Source organism: Mus caroli, unplaced genomic scaffold, assembly GCF_978045245.1.
Source record: "Mus caroli unplaced genomic scaffold, Mus_caroli_1 scaffold_6, whole genome shotgun sequence".
In the NCBI taxonomy this organism is placed as follows: domain Eukaryota; kingdom Metazoa; phylum Chordata; class Mammalia; order Rodentia; family Muridae; genus Mus; species Mus caroli.
In genome coordinates this window covers 6,126,288-6,146,453 of record NW_028227261.1, presented here as the reverse complement: position 1 = coordinate 6,146,453, position 20,166 = coordinate 6,126,288, and the positions used below count along the sequence as shown (strand labels likewise).

Genomic DNA, 20,166 nt, shown 5'->3' with positions numbered 1-20,166 from the left:
GGTGAATGGGACTTTTTCTTTAGTCCAGAGTCTGCAAAAGTCCACCGTCCCCAGAAACTCACGTACTTGGCGCGGGGTGGTGGGGGTTGGGATCAGCATCACAGTCTTTTTCCTGGCCTCGGTGAGCCACCGCTTTCCTTTCCGGAGGGTGTACCCTAGGTAGGTCACCTCGGTGCGACATAGCTGGGCTTTCTTGGCTGATACCCGGTACCCCAACTCATCCAGTTCATTCAGGAGCTTCTAGGAGGGCCAGAATTTCTTCTTCGTTTTTAATGTCTCTGCCTTCAGCCAACCGCAGGGCTTGGGTTAGTGCCAGGAGTTCAGCCTTCTGAGCCGAAGTTCCTCCTGCCAGAATGTCAGAGCAGTGATGAGTAGGTGAAGACTCAGCAGGTTAGCAGGGGAAGCGAAGGTCACTTGTTCTGTCAACAAAAAGCTCTGATAATGTGTCCATCAGTCAGGGGAACAATTGAATCATGTGCCAAGTTTTGTCTCAGAGTCAATTTATCTGCGTCCTTGACCAAAAGCCATTATGTGCAGACAAGCAGGCCATCTCTCAGTCACCAGGTCTAATTTTTCCAAGGTTGTTCTTTATTTCTTATACGAGGGGCTGTTTATCTTTTTAATTTAGCAAAACCTGGAATCCACAGTCTGCAAAGGCTTGCAGTGTCCAGGAACCTTTTAAACTTACTTTGCATTGGTCAGTGGAAGAATATGAAACACAGTCTCTTTTTAGCTGCATCAACAGGTAGGCCACCGGTCTCTTTTAAGGACTGAGCTTCTGTGTTAGCACCCCTTCTGCTATCTCTTTACTTTTAGCCACGAGCAGGTGAAGGGTTTGGTCATGAGGGGGGCTCCTCTTCTTTTTGTTAGGACAGTAAACACTTTGATCTTTAGCCAAAGGCTTTTTTTTTTTTGTTGCCAGGTACTAAGTTTTCTAGCCTCCCTGACTTTTGTGGCCAGCATTTCATTTCTCTTATCTTTTTTAGAAAAAATTTTCTGACTCCCTATTTTTTACAGATCATTTCTAAGTGCTAGTATTATTAGCAAGTGTCACTTTGCTAGGTTCTAGTCTTTGTCATTTATCTCTCTTTGCTCCTGTTTCTTACCTGCAATGGAGATCTCATATAATGTCTCTCTTTTTATCTATATATATATCTTTTTGTTTCTCTTCCTTGTCTTTGCTTACTTTGAATGTTATCTAATTATTACATCTATATTCTGTCACTTATCTTTTTTCATAGTTTACCTCTTTTTACTGTTAACCTATCTCTTCTGAGTCTGCTGAAGCTTTGCTCTTAGCTCTTCTTTTGCAGACCTCTATCCTTTTCTTAACTTCTGTAACTTTTTATTACCTAGGTCAGATTGTTGGGGCACTTTTTAGTCCCACAGAGACGAGACCCTCATCAGAGCCTGGCAGTTAGACTCGTAGGTGCTCCCTACCTTGGATGTCTTCCTCACCGGAGCTTAGAACAGATTCACTGCTAGCAGCTCAGGGCGGTGCCTGAGAAGAGAAAACACATGGGGCAGAGAAGGGAGTGCAGCTCTCACATCTGGCTGCACCAGACCACTGATATTTTAAAATGAACGCAATTTTTTTTTTCTGTCAACAAGAGACAGGATACAGGAGACAGGGGAATGAGAAGCAACCAGGGAACCTTATGGCGACCTCAGATCAGATGTGGCGACCCGCTGAATTTAAGCATATTAGTCCGCGGAGGAAAAGTAACTAACCAAGATTTTTTTCAGTAACGGCGAGTAAACAGGGAAGCTCCACTGCGCACCGCGGCGCGGGAAATGTGACGTAAACTCTTGGGAGTGGCAAACAAACACTGGCAGGGAGGTTTAACCATTTAATAGACACCCGGTGCTCTCGGCACTGTCTTCCCGCATGGCTTGAGCCCTTGGAGGCGGCGGCGGGCCAGGGGCCCGCCACCCCGCACACAGGCATCCACGGAGCTCCTCCGGCCAGAGGCAACGGCGGCCTCCCGAGCTTTGGAAACGCAAGGCGCCTGCGCGGCAGGGCGGGGGACGACGACTACACTTCTCGGTGTGCCCCTCGGGCGGGCGCGCAGACACAAGGGAGTGCGGGCAGACTCCAGGGGGAAGCCAAAGGAGGGACGGCGGCCGCAGTTGGCCCCTCCCCAGCTGTGGCAGGCTTCACGGTCACTCCAGGGCGCCAAGCAGGGCCGGCAGGCCGCCGCACTCACCACCAGCATTTCACAACTCGCTCGCGGGGCACAGACAGCCTCTGCTGCTGCTGTGTCTGCAGAACTCAGAACCTCAGCGCCATTGCTGCTATCAAAGCCCTAACTGCGCCGCCAAAGCCGGAACCAGCTCTGCATTTCAGAGCTCTTTTGAGCAGCCTGGGGCTCCCCAGCCGAGTGCGGACCGTGCGCCGCCTTTGTCCGCCGGTGGCAGCTGGCCCCGCAGCAAGGCCGGCCGGCGCTGCCCGCCCGCTGCGAGCTGCCGGTACCGCCTCGCCGAGAGCACGGTGGGCAGGACCGGCCTGGTGGGTTTTTTTCTTTTTCCTTTTAAAACCATTGCGAAAAAATTCTGTCCTGACGTCAGTCCAAGTCTACAGTCGACAAAGGGTTAACACACACACACACACACACACAGTCTGTCACCAGCCAAACGCCACTTTCTGACGGGGTCGGGTTCTACATCGACTCCCTTTCCTGACGGGGGCGGGACTCTACATCCACTCCCGCCCTGGCAGAAAGAACACTGTTCTGACGGGGGCGAGATTTTACATTTACTCCCGTTCTGGCAGATTGTCTATTTTTAGAATAATAGCAGACACAACAAAAGCCGATGCAAGACTGAGACAAAAAAGAAAAAAAAACAAACCACGAGGTGGGACTCGAACCCACGATCTCGCAACCTGAGGCACGAGGTGGGACTCGAACCCACGATCTCGCACAGATTGAGACCCACCCGGTCTCCAGAGGGGTCCACCAGACGTTTCTGGTCCTCCCCTTGTCCTCCTGGGACGTCTCCCAGGGCGCACAGACGGTGGACACCTGGACACGTCTATCTTTATCCACACCCCGCGCTCCTACCCGGAACGCGGTCTCACTGTGCACATTGCACACTGAGCGTCTGCAAAACCGAAACTGCGATCGCACCAGATACAGAATAGCCTACCTGGCCTCTCAGAAACAAACAGAACACAGACACCAGACCAAAACAGAACAGAAAATCTTACCTCTGAGTGAGTCCAGGACTTCTGGGTGGTCGCGCTGATTCCCGACCAATGCACCAAATGAAAGACTCTAAGACTCCCAAAGGGAGACACTCACTCAAGCCTCGGGACAGCCGCGCACCCAAGAAGACACTGAGACCGAACTTAAGATGTAGAGAGTAAGATTTAATACAGCAACGACAAGAAAGCACATAAAAAGCACATATACCAGAGGCTCTGGGGTCAAAACTCATACACCAAGCAAGGTGCAGAGGAGATTCGACGACCAGCCCAAATTTTCACAGGCTTTTATAGGAGAAAGGCAAGGGGAAAAGTACAAGTTTTACGTCACTAAGGGGTTCTGCCAAGGGTTATTCCCAGGGACTTTCCAGGGGGCTTTACGTAACCAAGGGGTCGTGTCCTATATTTTGGCAATGTACTTGATCTATTGGAACATTCTGGGGTAGTATCAGGAGGCCCCTATCTCAAAAATGTTCTTGGAACAGTCTTCAGTTAGGAGGGGTAGGACTAGGTTTGTTCCAGGAGACCCTTATCTAAAAAATGTTCCTGGAACAGTTTTCAATTGGGAGGGGGTACCTTGGGGTAAAAAGTTCAGGAGTGTTCCGGGAATAGTCTCCAGATGGGAGGGGTAAGAGGACCTGAGTTGAAGAGTTCAGGAAGAGTTCAGGTGTCCAGTAATTTTTCTCTTTCAGTATATCTCTGGTTATCTTGCAATTCACTAGGAAGACCAAGCTGGTCTCAAACTCACAGAGATCCCTCTGCCTCTGCCTCCTGAGTCCTGGGATTAAAGGTGTGCACTATCACATTCAGCCCCCAGTGTCTTTTTTACATGACTGTTATATTCTTTTTCCATTTGTCATTCTCTGGACTCGAAGCATGCTTAAGCGTGTAGGTAAGATGGCTCTGTAGGTAAAGATGCTTGTAACCAAGGCTGACAGCCTGAGCTAGATCCTTGAACTCGAGTTAGAAAGAAAACTTGTCGAGTCTGCTCTCGACCAGCAAGAAGGACACGACCACCAGTCCTTCTAACAGCAGTTTACTCAGCAAACTTCAGTCTTCATCTCTCTCGCTTCAACTTTATCTGTCCACTTTATCTCTCTCTAACCCGGGCCTCTCATTCTTATATAGTCTCAGCTCCCATCCACTCACAGCAGGCCACGTCACCTCACCAGGCACGCAGCCTCAGCTAATCTGGGCGGCAGGGGCATGTCTCCATCAAATATGGATTCGCCAGTAACATGGTGCACCTGCGCAGCTCTCACGATGATTGTGGCTTATTTTCAGGTGTATGAGGAAGTCAGGTGCAAGTCTTAAGACTTAGCTGCAGTCCCGGGCGCCATCTTGGGACTGCTGCCACACCCACTCCTCACAAAAACTGACTCCCATAAGGTGCCCTCTGACTTCTGTCTGTGACTGGAGAGCACTGGCTGCTCTTCCAGAGGACGCAGGTTCAGTTCCCAGCAACCACACATGGCAGCTCACAGCCTTCTGTAACTCCAGTTCTGAGGGATCTGGCATCCTCACACAGATGGAGGCAAAAACCAATGTACATAAAAAAATAAATCTTAAAAGAAAAGGGGCTGGTGAGATGGCTCAGTGGGTAAGAGCACCCGACTGCTCTTCCGAAGGTCCAGAGTTCAAATCCCAGCAACCACATGGTGGCTCACAACCATCCGCAACGAGATCTGGCGCCCTCTTCTGGAGTGTCTGAAGACAGCTACAGTGTACTTACATATAATAAATAAATAAATCTTTAAAAAAAAAAAAGGAAGGAAGGGAGGAAGAAAAGAAAGAAAAACACTTCCCTCTGCAAGTCCCATACCCTCAGCTATGACCCTCAGAATAGGGCTAGGAGGGTTAGTCCAAGTGTCCCAGAGGCTGGAGGGATGGCTCAGTGGCTAGGGTCATGTGTTGGTCTTGCAGAGGACATGGTTCAATTTCTAGCATCCACAAAGACTCCAGCCCCAGGGGCTTTACTGCCCTCTTCTGGCCTTTTGGGGTACTACACACATATTATACACAGACACATATAAACAAAACACTCTTATACACAAAATTAAAAAATAAATCTTGGGGCTGAAGAGATGGCTCAGCAGTTAAGAACGCTGACTGCTCTTCCGAAGGCCCTGAGTTTCAAATTCCAGCGACCACATGGTGGCTCACAACCATCCGTAATGAGATCTGGCGCCCTCTTTTGGGTTCTGAGGTGTCTGAAGACAGCTACAGTGTACTTACATATAATAAACAAATAAATCTTTTTTTTTTTTTAGAGAGAGCACTGGCTGCTCTTCCAGGAGTCCCGAGTCCTGAGTTCAAGTCCCAGCAACCACATGGTGGTTCACCACCATCTGTAATGGGGATCCGATGCCCTCTCCTGGTGTGTTTGAAGACAGCGACAGTGTACTCATATACATAAAATAAATAAAATAATAAATCTTATTTTTTTAAAATAAAGTGGTGCAAAAGAATAGTAACACAGAATTTAAAAATGAAAATTTCCAAAATCACTTTATTACATCTAAATGCTAAAGGGAAGTTCAGGCTGATTTATAACATAGATCAAGGTGAGTGGTTTTCTTTTTTTGGCGCTGGGGATCAAACCCAAGGTTGTGACAAGCTCTCTACCATGAGCTGTGTCTGTTGACCCCAAATTTAGGTGAATGATTGACAGGGAATTATGAAAGGCTTGATTTCTTTGCACGTCCGAAGTCTTTTCCCTCTCACCCACATCCCTTTCTCTTCTGGCTGACGTAGCTCCACTTCTTCTCTCGGAGGAGAACTCCCTCTGGGTTAATCAGAGACTCGCTGGAGGCAGCAAGGAGACCCACATTCCAGGATTCCTTAGACAAGGGGCAGGGTGAGCCAGTGTGTCATTTCCGGCTCAAAAAGTGCCGGTTCTCGACTTCTTTGTTTTCTTCTGTTTCCTAGATTGTAGAAACTCCTTCTGCAAGTTTTTTAGGTAAAAGCGGTTCGAAAAGACTAGAAAACATTGGAGAAAAAGAAAAATTAAGACGGGCACAGAGCCACGTGACTCCGATCCCATCAGGTAGGCGGGGCTCCGAATTTAAGACTAGCTTGAACTACAGAGGAGTTCTAGGACAGCCAGTGGTATGTAGAGAATCACTGTCCTGAGAAAGGAAGAGAGACAGAGAAACAGAGAGAGACAGACAGACACAGAGAGAGACAGAGAGAGAAAGAGACAGAGAGACAGAGACACAAAGAGAGACAGAGGGAGGGAGGAAGTAATTACAAATTCTCAAAGATGACTGAGCTGACAAACTGCCATGTCCTACATTGCTTGATCCTGGACCTGACTGTGGTAATAAGGGGGCAAAGGAAGGACAGACACATGTACAGGAAGACAGGGATCGGGTAAGTTCCACTCACTAATGGAGTGCACCTACTATGCACAGCCCAGAATCTCCAAGTTTTTCTTACATCCAGCATAGAAGGAGGAGCTAGCTAGCCCTGTGGGAGGACGTCTCCACCGGGAGCAGAGCCAGACCGTAAACACCTGGGAGGAGGAAGCTGCGGTGGCGGCGTCTGCACACACAATTGTTCACACAAGCACATCCTTGCACACAGCGCTAACATTCACACTCAGATCCCGGGAAGGCGTTGGGACTCTGACCTCACTTGGGAAGGCTTTGCCTCCAGCCTTGGGTCTGAGGCATTTGGGTCTTTGACATGACGGTGCCCAGGTCAAATGACACACATTCACTTAGGACTTTGTTCTATACCCAGTCACCGCAGGATCCCTCAGCGATCCTAAAAGATGTGCCTACCGTGCAAGCATGAAGGTCTGAGAGGCCAGAGCCTCAGGAACGACAGAAACACTGGGCGCAGTGGCACGCCGCTGCTACCTAGGCACTAGTGGACCGGAGACAGACAGCCTAGCCAATCAGTGATGTCCAGCTTCCGTGCATGAGAAGCCACGCCTCAAATCAAACCAAAGAAACATGGAGAATCAGGCGTGGTGGCACCTGCCTTGTCCTGGCACTCAGGAGGCAGAAGCACATGGATCTCTGTGAGTTTGAGGCCAGCCTGGTCTACACAGCAAATTCTAGTCCAGATAGGGCTACATAGTGAGATCCTATCTCAATGAATGAATGAATGAATGAATGAATGAAGATGACGAGCAAGTGATCAGTGTTGATCTCGGGCCTCCACAACCACACCACATGTACACATAAACTAAGTACACACATTTTAAAGAAAAGATTAGTTTTAAAAGATCAAACATAGAAGTACCTTAAGAAACAGAGAATGCAGAATATAAGTCATAGTTCTTCCCCATGTATGTAGTGTGTGTGTGTGTGTGTGTGAGCATGTACATATATGTACATATATGTATTTGTGTATGTGTGTATGTGCATACTGCCGGGTAAACAAACTGGAGCTTCATGCATGTACTAGCGCTAAGTCACCTATCAAGTCCTCTAACCTGTGTGCTTTTGATTCCTTGGTTTCTCCTGAATGATTAGTTGATATGGTCAGCTAAGAAATGATCATATAGGGCTGGCGAGATGGCTCAGCAGGTAAGAGCACTGACTGCTCTCCCAAAGGCCCTGAGTTCAAATCCCAGCAACCACATGGTGGCTCACAACCACCCATAATGAGATCTGATAACCTCTCTGGTGCATTTGAAGACAGCTACAGTGTACTTATGTATAGTAATAAATAAATCTTTTTTAAAAAAGAAAAGAAATTATCATATAAAATGTTATCAGTTAATATAGTCAACCATGATGGAATCCTATAGAGCTGTGCTATGCTGTGGTCTTACAACTCGGCTGAGTGGCGCTGCCGACATCTATTCAGAAATATTGGATCTCCGGGAAGAGCAAAATGATATCTTTTCTCTGCACTGCGTCAGCACAGGACCCAATCACTGAGATCCCATAGGTGGCAGAGAGGGACTAGGCGTCCCGATGCCCCGTGGGAGGTGAGGCAGTTACCTGCACAGTGGGCTCCCAGGGAGGACCTCCAGGATGGGTAGGCCACTAACACAGAGAGCATCCTAGTCTGGGTGAGTCTGGGGTGAGCTGGAGAAGCTCCCATGGAAAGAGCTTTTGTGATGTGGGGTACAAAACTCCAAATGGTATGTGTTGCAAGAATAAAAAAAAAAAATTTAAGAATAGTAAAAAATTTTATCAGGGAAAATGGAACCTGGTAAACCATCAAACCAAATGGCAACCAGTGAATGAGTCTGAGTGACCCACATGACAAGTATCACTCTAGGAATGGGAGTCACTGCAGCCGGGAATGGGAGCAGGGCATGGCAGGCACCTGTCATGTCCAGTGTCACTTTTCGATCAAAAATTGATTGGGAAACAGCACAAAAGGAAATAATGAATGAACCAGGAAGTAAAGTGGGAGGGGTTCATTTGTACCCAGAGCGGTGGGTAGAGGTGTGACTGTAAGTCAGTCTGTGAGTCCTTCGTGATACAGAGGAAAGGAGATTCAGGCTCTTGGGAAATCACCCCACTAGGGCCTACACTCCAATGAGAGTTTTCGGATTATCTTTGCCAGTTTCTCCCACCGACTCTCAAGACCAGGGAGGCCACAAGCCATGTGGTGTCTTCTCTGCCGCTCTCACTGAGATGGGAGAAACTGGTGCCCCACCCTCTCCTGCCCTGCCCACATTGGCTCATGTGATCCTTCCCTCTCTGTCTATAAGGGACCGGGCAGAAGAGGGAAGAGCACCGAGCTCCACCAACCTCACAAAGAAACTAAGAGCTGATGCACTCACACATATCCGGGAAGTTCGGGAAATTGGCTTCCACCACCCTGCGGTTGATGGGCTGTGTGCTGCGGTAACCATTTTGAATGGTGTTGTTGTTGTGATCCATAACAGAGTTTTCTATGGTCAGCACCTGCAGACAACATAAAGTGAGTTACGAGGCGGAAAGCACTGGAGAATGTGAGAGCATTTAGTTAGTGACTGTGTAAGGAAAACAAAACAAAACAAAACAAAAAAAATGTCAATTCGATCAGTTCTGAGCGGTCTGCCAGCCTTTACCTCACCGTCCATCCATCCATCCATCCACCTTCCCAGCAGGCGTCTCCACACCATCTCGCCTCCTCTTTTTATATTAGTATTTGGTTAACAGAACAAAAGCAATCAGTAACAGAAATATATCGCGCTAAGCTCAGTATTTGTTTTTCTAAAATATATTCTGTCTATATCTTTGAGAAGTGTTTTTTGCTGCATGAGAATGTCTGGATTCTCCATTAATTTTTCTCCAAGATTTTGAGTCCTCTGCCCTCTCTGTGTGGCTAACTCTTGATATAATAATAATAATAATAATAATAATAATAATACATTATTATATTTTAGACCATATCTCATTACATAGCCTTGGCTAGTCTAGAACTCACTATGTAGACTAGGCTAACCTCGAACTCCCCAAGTTCTGTCTGCTTCTGCTTTCTAGGAGCTACAACCAAAGCCATGTACCCCCACTTGGCTGAACCTCTCCTGGGGCTTATATGAGGCATCTGCTAGATCCTTCTGCTCCAACCTTCATCTCTCTTAGACGCTGCACATTTCCACCTATGTTTGTCTTTGTGCCTTGGTTAGACTCTTCCCACCTCTGTCTTCCAATTCACTAGTTGCCTCTTGAATTAAATCCAACATGCTGTTAAACCCAGCCATTCAAATTGTCCTTGACACAGTTTCATCCCAGTGGGTGGGGGTTGGGACAATGCTTTTAATTCCAGCACTCAGGAGGCAGAGGCAGGAGGATCTCTGTGAGTTTGAGGCCAGCCTGGTCAACAGAGTGAGTCCCAGGACAGCCAGGGATATACAGAGAAACTCATATATATATATATATATATATATATATATATATATATATATATATGTATATGTGTGTATATGTATATATGTGTATGTATATATACACATATATAAATATATACATCTATATGCATACATATACTAGTGTATAAAAACATACATATGTACATGTGTATATTAATATACTGTTACATTTTGTCTGGTGGTTTCCCTGTCTGAAGTCTTTGTAACTTTGACTCTGATAATCCTCTTTCAAACTACTTTTTTCCTTGTGTGTTTTGGGACAATCCCCCACAGAGGTAGGAATCTAAACCTTGTTATGCTAGGCAAGTTTTCTTTAAACCAAGCTATAATCTAAGCCTTGGTTTTGTTTGTTTGTTTGTTTGTTTGTTTAAACAACTCTCTTCTTTTGTAGCCCAGGCTAGCCCAGAACTTCCTGTTTGTGTGTCCAAGGCTGGCCCAGAACTCTCAAGCTCTTGCCTCGGCCTCCACTGAGGTTGTAGGTGGCAGGCCTGAGCTTTGTCCTTCTAATAACGCCACTCAATGGGTTCTTCCAGAGATAACTGGCAAGTGCTACGTCTCTTATCTGGGGACACTTCCAGCCTACAGAGGAACATTTTTGCGTGGAAGGGTCCTTACCCAATAGAAGCCATTTCCATCTTCTCTTGGAGAAGAGAAATGAAGTTTAAGAGAAAAAAAAATTAGTTTCTGAGGGAAGATATCAGTCTAAGGAAATATTAGACTCGCCTTACAGCTTCAGCAGTGCCTATGGTATATCCAATTCCACAAATGTATATTACGAATGGTGTGGTCTATTCACTAAAGTCAAGACACATTCAGAGCTGGGCATCATGGCTCTTGCCTGTAATATTAACATTCAGGAAGCTGAAGCAGGAGGATTGCTATGACCGTCTGGGTTACAGAGTAAGATGCTTCCGAAGGAGGAAGAGGAGGTGGCGGGGGTTGGGGGGGAGAAGGAAGGGAGGGAAGGAGGGAGGGAGGTTGGTTGATTGATTCATGTGCCTGGACTATTTATTATTCTGAAAGACAAAAAGAGGACTTATAGAACAATTCTCCTCAAAAGCCTGGATATGGAGCAGGAGAGATGGTTCGGGAGTTAAGAACACTCGCTGCTCTTGCAGAGGACCTAAGTTTTGGGTCCCATCCTCCCACAGCAGTTTATAAAGACCTCTAACTCTAATTCTAAAAGGTCTGATGGTGTCTTCTGACCTGCATGGGCGCCTGCACACACAAGGTTGCACAAATATACACTCCAGTACAACAGACATACACTCAGGTGCACACAAACACACACAGACACAAATAAAATTTTAACTAGGGTTTTTTTTTTAAGACTGAATATAAAGCTGTGTTTTAACACGACAAAGAGCAGAAACAGCCGTTGGCCTAGGCTGCGAGAATGTAAGCCACACAGGACCTAGGACTGGGCTTAGACAGGTCTGCTTGAGAGCGTCTGTCCTTTTCCCAAGGCTCTGACTCCAGAGTTCCCACTACGTCAAATCAAAGCTCCTTGGATCAGCTGGTGCCTCCAACACCCATCCCTGCCTCAGTGGCTAAAGGTCACCCACAGCTCTGTGGGGATGGGGGTTGATATTGGTCTTGGCTAGTTTTATATCGACTTATCACAAGCTAGAGTCATCTAAAATGGGGAAATCTCGGCTGAGAAAATGCCTCCATAAGATCCAGCTCTGTAGCATTTTCTTAATTGGTCATTGATGGGGGAGGGCCCCAGCCCATGGTGGGTGGTCCCATCTCTGAGCTGGTGGTCCTGGGAGCTATAAGAAAGCAACCTGGGGGGGGCTAGAGAGATGGCTCAGCAGTTAAGAGCACTGACTGCTTTTCTGAAGGTCCTGAGTTCAAATCCCAGCAACCACATGGCGGCTCACAACCATCCGCAATGAGATCTGGCACCCTCTTCTGGGGTGTCTGAAGACAGCTACAGTGTACATACATATAATAGTAAATAAACCTTAAAAGAAAAAAAGAAGAAAAGAAAAAGCAAGCTGGGGAAGTAACAAGGAGAAAGCCAGTAAACAGCACCTCTCCATGGCCTCTGCATCGGCTCCTGCCTCCAGGATCCTGCCCTGTGTGAGTCCCTGTCCTGATAGCCTTTGATGACAAAGAGTGCTATGGAAATATGAGCCAAATAAGCCCTTTCCTCGCCCATTTCTTTGGTCATGGTGTTGTTGTTACCTGGGCCTTGGACAAAGTGACTTTGTCTCTAAGCACAAACCACTGGACATTCTCTGTGCAGGGGGGTGTGGTGAGCGAGCCTTGGTAGGTGTAATAGTAGCGGACGTCCTTAGGCAACAAGTTCTTAATGGTCGTGTCTTTCAGAGGTGTAGTTTCTCCTAAGAGAAAAGACAGAGAATGGATGAGAAAGGACTCTGAGATGGGCATGGTGGCGCACACCTTTAATCCCAGCACTCGGGAGATAGAGGCAGGCGGATTTCTGAGTTCGAGGCCAGCCTGGTCTACAGAGTGAGTTCCAGAACAGCCAGGGCTACACAGAGAAACCCTGTCTCAAAAGAAAAGAAAAGAAAAGAAAAGAAAAGAAAAGAAAAGAAAAGAAAAGAAAAGAAAAGAAAAGAAAAGAAAAAAAGAAAGGAGCTCTGCTCGCCCCAGCAGGTACAGCTCTGGCTTTGCCTCAGGGATGTTCAAGTCAGCTAGCTAACCTAAACTGCAGAACAACGGGGCTGATGGATGAGAAGCTGTCCCCGGGTTTACTGCTCTGTGGATGGGTAGGCAGCAGAGAAATGGGCTCCGTGCGGCACACTGTAATCCTAGCACTTGGGAAATGAGATGCAAACCTGTCCTTGAGTTCAAAGCCAACATGGGCTTTAAAATTACTTCTAGGGCTAGACAGATGATGCTCAGTGGTTAAGAGCACTCACGGCTCTTCCAAAGATTCTGAGTTCAATTCCCAGCACCCACATGGTGGCTCATAACTGTCTGATGCTATCTTCCAGTGTGCAGATGTATCTGTATAAATAAATATTTAAAATAAACGAATAAAGTGACTTCCAGAACCTAGAGAGATGACTCAGTGGTTAAGAGCATATAATACCCTGAGCAGTGGTGGCACACGCCTTTAATCCCAGCACTTGGGAGGCAGAGACAGGTGGATTTCTGAGTTCGAGGCCAGCCTGGTCTACAGAGTGAGTTCCAGGACAGCCAAGGCTACACAGAGAAACCCTGTCTTGAAAAACCAAAACAAAAAACAAAAACAAAAAACCAAAAAACACTGTCTCAAAAAATAAAAAAATAAAATAAAAAATAAAGACAAACACCCTACACCTTAATGACTTAAAAATCCATACTTAGGGGCTGGAGAGATGGCTCAGTGGGTAAGAGCACCCTACTGCTCTTCCAGAGGTCCAGAGTTCAAATCCCAGCAACCACATGGTGGCTCACAACCATCCGTAACGAGATCTGGCGCCCTCTTCTGGAGTGTCTGAGGACAGCTACAGTGTACTTACATATAATAAATAAATAAATCTTAAAAAAAAAAAATCCATACTTAGGAGCTGGAGAGAGGACAGTGCACAAGAACTTATGCACGGTTTCTCAGAGGTATGCTTCCCTCCTAAGCCGTAGAAGAAAGGGCCGGGACAAAGCCATCAGAGAAGGAAACCTGGCTTCCCTCAGGAGGGCTGCAGCTTCCATACGCAAGTCACACACCGCCTGTGGGCCTTCCTTACCTGGCTTCTCGATGTTCTTCAAGGCAGAAATGATGTCGCTGTAGTAAGTGTTTTCAGCATACTCGTCAATCTGGGGAGTAACACAGAGCACTCAGCCAGGGGAGAACTTGGCCCACTACCCCATACCAGCCCTTTGATATCTAAGCTGGAAGGCTGAACAAAAAACATGGAGGTAGCATGGCTCGGCTGTCCTAGTGGGAGACAAGCTGATTGTCCTCTGCTACCCACTGCCCTCATCTCTCTCCTCAGGGCTCCTGACAGACATGATGTCCCACAAGAAGCTGCTCCTGTAGCCATTGCTACAACACTCTTTTGTATGAGTGTTGATATCATTGACTCATTTTAATGTGTATCAGAGTTTGTCTGTATGCATAGCATCTGCATGCAGTGTCCAGGGAAACCAGAAGAGGGCACCAAACCCATTGGAACTGGAGTCACAGAGGTGAAGCCATCCTATGGGTGCTATGATCAGTAAGATCAGCAAGGGCGCCGGGCATGGTGGTGCACGCCTTTAATCCCAGCACTCGGGAGGCAGAGGCAGGCGGTTCGAGGCCAGCCTGGTCTACAAAGTGAGTTCCAGGACAGCCAGGGCTATACAGAGAAACCCTGTCTCAAAAAAACAAAACAAACAAACAAACAAAAAATATCAGCAAGGGCCCTTAACCACTGAGCCATCTCTCCAGCCCTGATTTTGTTTGGGTTTTGTTGTTGTTGTTGTTGTTGTTTGGGTTTTTTTGTTTTGTTTTGTTTTTTAAAGAAGAAAATAAAAGTGGCTTCTGGTGTAAAAGGTATATTTTGTTGTTGTTTTCCCCTGTTGATTTGGTTGGTTTAGGTTTGAGTTTGTTTTGGTTCAGTTTTGGTTTTTTGTTTGTTTGTTTGTTTTATTGTTTGTTTGTTTTTTTTTGAGACAGGGTTTCTCTATGTATAGTCCTTGCTGTCCTGGAACTCACTACATAGACCAGGCTGACCTTAAACATGAGAGACCTGCCTTTCTTTGCCTCCTAAGTACTGGGACTAAAGGTCCCACTGACTGGCTTGGTTTTGTGTTTTTAAGACATGGTCTTATTGTGTAGCTTGGGCTGGTCTAGAACTCCCTACATGGGTCATGCTGGCCTCGGATTTGCTGCAATCTGATACTGTTTCCAAGTGCTGGGGTTACAGGCATGTGCCTCTATGATAGATTCCTGGAGTCTGTTCTGTTGGGCTTTTTCTCCTTTATACAGATTATGTGAATTATTCATACTACTCTCCTGATTTCTTCTTTTAACTTTAATATTACTGTGTGTTTGAATGAGGGTCACACATGTCAAGGTCAGAGGACATCTCTGTGGAATTGGTTCTCTATGCAGATTCAAGGGATTGAATAAACTTAGGTCACCATACTTGCGTGGCAATGTACTTTGCCCACCAAGCGATCTCAGTGGCTCTTATTTCTGCCTTCTGTTTCTTTTGTGTGCACATAAGCATGCCTGGCTTTTCACATGAGGTCCTCACGTTTGCACGGAAAACTCTGACTGAGCTAGCTCCCCCAGTTCCCGTATCTCTCTCCTTCTTAGCATTGGAAACTTTTTTGTTGAAACGTGAACATATCAGACGGTATGTGCAATCAGTTCTGATTCTGATCTTCTAAAACCGTGCTGTGGCGTTTTCTTATGTGTCTATTTGTGGGCTTGTTTAGGTGGTCGCCTGTGTTTAACTTGCAGAATGTGCCTCTGTGGCAGCACAGAGCAGTTAATGTCGCTGCTAAGATTGATGCTTCTAGATTTTTTTTTTTTTTTTTTTTGGTTTTTTTCGAGACAGGGTTTCTCTGTATAGCCCTGGCTGTCCTGGCACTCACTTTGTAGACCAGGCTGGCCTCGAACTCAGAAATCCGCCTGCCTCTGCCTCCCGAGTGCTGGGATTAAAGGCGTGCGCCACCACGCCCGGCTTGATGCTTCTAGATTTTAAATTTTACTTATTTATCTATTTATGTTATATGAAAACAACTGGGTATTTCATTTTGCTTATAGCTTTATCCAGCTTTTACGTAAAGTTTTTGAGAATTAGAGTCCTGTCTACTTTGAATTTGCTTTTTAGCCTTATTTGCTTCTATTTTCTATGTATGTGTGTTTTTATCTGCACGTATGTCGGTGTACCATGTGCAAGCCTGGTGCCCTCAGAGACCAGTGGATCTCCTGGAACTGGTGGTGAACTGCCATGTGAGTGCTGAGCCTAGAACCTGGGGCCTCGGGAAGAACAGCCAGAACTCTTAATCACTGAGCATCTCGCCAGCCCGGATTCCTGTCAACTTCAAATGACCTATGCCTAAGTCCATCATGTGGACTTTGTTAGAATCTGTCTGGCTGGTGTCACCTGGCCCATTAGACCAGCCTGTGTCCAGTCATCCCTTCTGGGTTCCAGGTCTTTTAAGTCATCTTATTACCCAAGGCCCCGTGATTCATAACACAAGAGTGGCCAAGGGCTGGAGAAACGGTCAGCCTTCCACGAGGAAGCTTTCCCAGGAATGCTGAGTTTAGGAAGGGATGGAGAGAGAAAAGGAAGATGACGTGTCTTTCAGACCACACACCTCATTTGGACTTGAGGGCATGGCCTGAGGGCTGACGCGCATGCGTCTTTCTAGTTAGAGGCTGACACGCATGCGTAGTTCCAGCCATAGCCTGAGTGCAGACACGCATGCGTTGTTCCAGCCTACCTTAAACAAGAGGGCTACCACAGCTAGGCCGTTTTTTTGGTCCTTGGCATTCTCATAGGTCCCGTAGTCATTATTGAAGTGAACAAAGTGAGCCTGTGAGTGAGAAAAGGCAGGTCAAGGGTAGTTCATCTGGACTTCAAACACTTAAAGATTCTATAGAGAGGGGAGAGAATGCGAGGCGCCTCACTCTAAGCCACACAAACAACTCTCTCCTTCCGTGCAGGCTACAAGTCCCAACTGCCAAGACCAGAAACTTTTCTGAGAATAAAAATATGTTGTGGCTCTGTTTTGCCTTGACCCAAATTCTCTCTGCCAGAGGCTGGATTCTATGGGGCCTCCATGCCCTCCTCAGGCCACTAGGAGGCTTAAGGAGCGGGCAAGCAATGATCTCTCCCTCAGGAAGCCACTGGAATCTACAGTAGGCCTGGAAATCAGCCCGAGGGCCCTGCAGGCCAAGGAGGTGCCCTCTAAGGCTAACACACAAACTCAGCTGAAACGGGAAGGCCTGCCTCCTTCCCGGAGGAGAAGAGAGACTCCTGCCATGCTGTGAGTTCTCTGAAGAGAGACCCTGTTTACATTCCCCACACAGAGTCACTGCCGAAGCAAACACAAGGGTGACTGAACCATCACCGCTGCACAAAATCATATTGATTTTTTTTTTTTTTTTTTTTTTTTGGTTTTTCGAGACAGGGTTTCTCTGTGTAGCCCTGGCTGTCCTGGAACTCACTCTGTAGACCAGGCTGGCCTCGAACTCAGAAATCCGCCTGCCTCTGCCTCCCGAGTGCTGGGATTAAAGGCGTGCGCCACCAACGCCCAGCTCATATTGATTATTTTAATAAGAATAAGTCAAAGGTGGGCAGTGGTGGCGCACGCCTTTAACCCCAGCACTCGGGAGGCAGAGGCAGGCGGATTTCTGAGTTCGAGGCCAGCCTGGTCTACAGAGTGAGTTCCAGGACAGCCAGGGCTATACAGAGAAACCCTGTCTCGAAACCACCACCCCAAAAAGGAATAAGCCAATATTAAAATTGACTATTTTAATAAGAAAGGTAGAGCTGGAGAGATGGCTAAGTTGGTAAAGCACTCGCCATTGGGAATGAGAAACTGAGTTCAGTTCCCTGCACCCACAAAGGAAAACTGGGCACAGTATTGCTTATCTAGAATCTCTGAGACAACGGCAGGCAATAGGATCCCTGGGGCTCGATGGCCAGCTGGTTGATGAGATACAGACTCAGTGAGAGAGAGTGTGACAGAGGAAGACAGCATCAATCTCTGGCCTCTGCGAGTACACATACATGTGTGCATGCACATTCGCATGCATGCGCACATACATGACATGTGTATAACAAGCATGCAGACACTGACACAAAGAAAGTGACTCTGGAGCGTGAAGGGAAGGAGACCCTGTGGGAACTGTCACATACCTCCATTATACTCCTGGTCCCATCAATGGTGTGTTCAGAGCCGCTGAGTTCCGAGTCCTGACCCCCCCAGTGAAAGTGAAAGGCCTTTGAGTTGAACACAGTGCCATCTGAGGTTTCAATGTGCATGAAGGGCGGGAGATCGATTGATACTGCAGGAGAGAACACAGCACAGGAAGACTCAGATTTCCCATAAGTAGCTCCCTGGTCACCCCCCACCCCTCCTCACCTGTGGCAACCCAAGGTGTTACTGATGGATCAGAACACTGTTCCGGGAAGGAAGGTGACACTGGGCACCTGTGGTGCACAGAGCGGGCCAAGATGGGTGCCAGGACACCTCTCTATGCAGAACCAACCGGTCAGGGGCAGGACTACAGTGCGGCAGATCCAAGCTCGTTAGTCTTATAAAATGGGAACGTTCGGTGTCTCGCCAGATATTTGCTGCCCTTAGGTGACCACCAATGGAGCTGAGGTAGAGTGTTTGACCAACAAGCACTGGGCCCTGGGTTTGATTCTCAGCTCTGTGTAAACTGTTTGTGGTAGTTACCTCCGTAATCCCAGCTCCCAGGAAGTGTAAGTGGGGAAGTCAGGAGCTCAGGGTCGCCCTTTTCTGAAGCCAGCCTGGGCTGTCTTTAAAAGGAGGAACGTCGACAAGTATAGCCAGCCCTCCCCGGAATTGCCTAGCGTGTGCATGGGTCCTAGAAAACGGGGTCTCTGTGCATGCTGCTCCTGAGCGCATGTGCATGTCCTGTCTCTCATGCAGACTGCCAGCCCCACCGGTACCCCCTACCTGTGTGTCCATTGTTAGTCATAGTGAACTCCAGGTTCTCCTCCTCGTAGTTCACCATGCGCAGAGGCTTCAAGGTGGGATTGAACTTCACCTCCTCCGTCTTCACGTCGATGGGCGACTGCCTTTCCCCGCCGCAGGAAGGGTACTTCTCAGACCACTGACTTTCTGCCACGCCATCATCCCCTGCAACAGGAAAGAGTGGGGCCCAACTCAGAGCTGCCCCGATGAGCCTTCTCTGAGGCTTCTCACGCAGGGGCTTCTGGGTGGAAGACCCATGGGGCAGCCTTCTGGAAATAGAAGCAGGGCTTCCAGAAGGCAGGCCGGAAAAGCTCTAAACTAAGCCCAGCACTTGGGGTGTGGCGACGGTGTTCTTCCTCTGAGGCAACTGGCAGTAAGAACCAAGAGCTGGGGGGCTGGTGAGATGGCTCAGTGGGTAAGAGCACCCGACTGCTCTTCCGAAGGTCCTGAGTTCAAATCCCAGCAACCACATGGTGGTTCACAACCATCCGTAACAAGATCTGGCGCCCTCTTCTGGACTGTCTGAAGACAGCTACAGTGTACTTACATATAATAAATAAATAAATCAAAAAAAAAAAAAAAAAAAAAAAAAGAACCAAGAGCTGGTGATTCACAGCCAAGGGTCTCCTCCACCTTGCAGTAGTCACGTGGTGAAGGCTCCTGAAGGGAGCCTGCGGATAACCTGGGACCTTATTTTCAGAGAGTGTAGTGTTCCTTTCCAAGCCCTGGACTTGAGCCCCACCCCCACCCCAGCTTTCCCTGCTCCCCCCTCCCCGCCCCCAAAAGCAGTGACTTTCTTCTTGCTCTAGCTGCTTCTCTGGGTTCACCGGGAGGCAAAGACCATCTAAATGACAACCCATGAATACAGGGCATCTGAAGACGCATCCTATTAAAAGAGTGGCACAGGCCTGGAGCCCCAGCACTGGAGAGGTAGAGGCAGGAGGATTGCAAGTACAAGGTCATCCTCTGCTACAAAACAAGTTCAAAGCTATCATGAGTTACATTAGAGCCTGTTTTAAAAGTAACACAGAAACAGTTAAAAACAACAAACAAACAAACAAACAACTTGGGAGTATCTGTAGTTCGAGCTTCTCAGGAGGTGGAGATGAGAGGATCTTTCTTCCTTCCTTCCTTCCTCCCTTCCTTCCTTCCTTCCTTCCTTCCTTCCTTCCTTCCTTCCTTCCTTCCCCCCTCTCTCTTTCTTTCTTTTTAGGAGAAGGTTCTTTTTGAACCCAGGAGTTAACTTGTTTTGATTTTTTGAGACATCTTATTTACTATGTAGTCCTAACTGGCCTTAAACAATGGCAATCCTCCTGTCTTTTGGGTGTTGCGATCAAAGTCCCGTGATACCAGGTGTAACTGAGCCAGAGATTCAAGGCCAGCCTGGGCAACATAGTGAGATACTGTTTTAAAATAAAAAGAACAACCTGGAGGTGGTAGTGCATGCCTTTAGTCCCAACACTCAGGAAGCAGGGGCAGGCTGGTCTCTGAGTTTGAGGCCAGTCTGGTCTACAGAGTG

The 20,166-nt window shown here is 47.4% G+C and overlaps 1 protein-coding gene across 1 annotated transcript; it reads right to left on the bottom strand.

The window, feature by feature from the left end:
- Positions 1-5,753: 5,753 nt before the first annotated feature.
- On the bottom strand, positions 5,754-18,858 carry Ca6 (carbonic anhydrase 6). Its single transcript, XM_021160672.3, is given in 8 exon segments — positions 5,754-6,105; positions 6,108-6,184; positions 8,958-9,081; positions 12,222-12,379; positions 13,730-13,799; positions 16,422-16,514; positions 17,843-17,991; positions 18,630-18,858. Coding segments are annotated over 8 exon segments (759 nt in total). The 5' UTR covers positions 18,688-18,858; the 3' UTR covers positions 5,754-6,075.
- Positions 18,859-20,166: the final 1,308 nt, after the last annotated feature.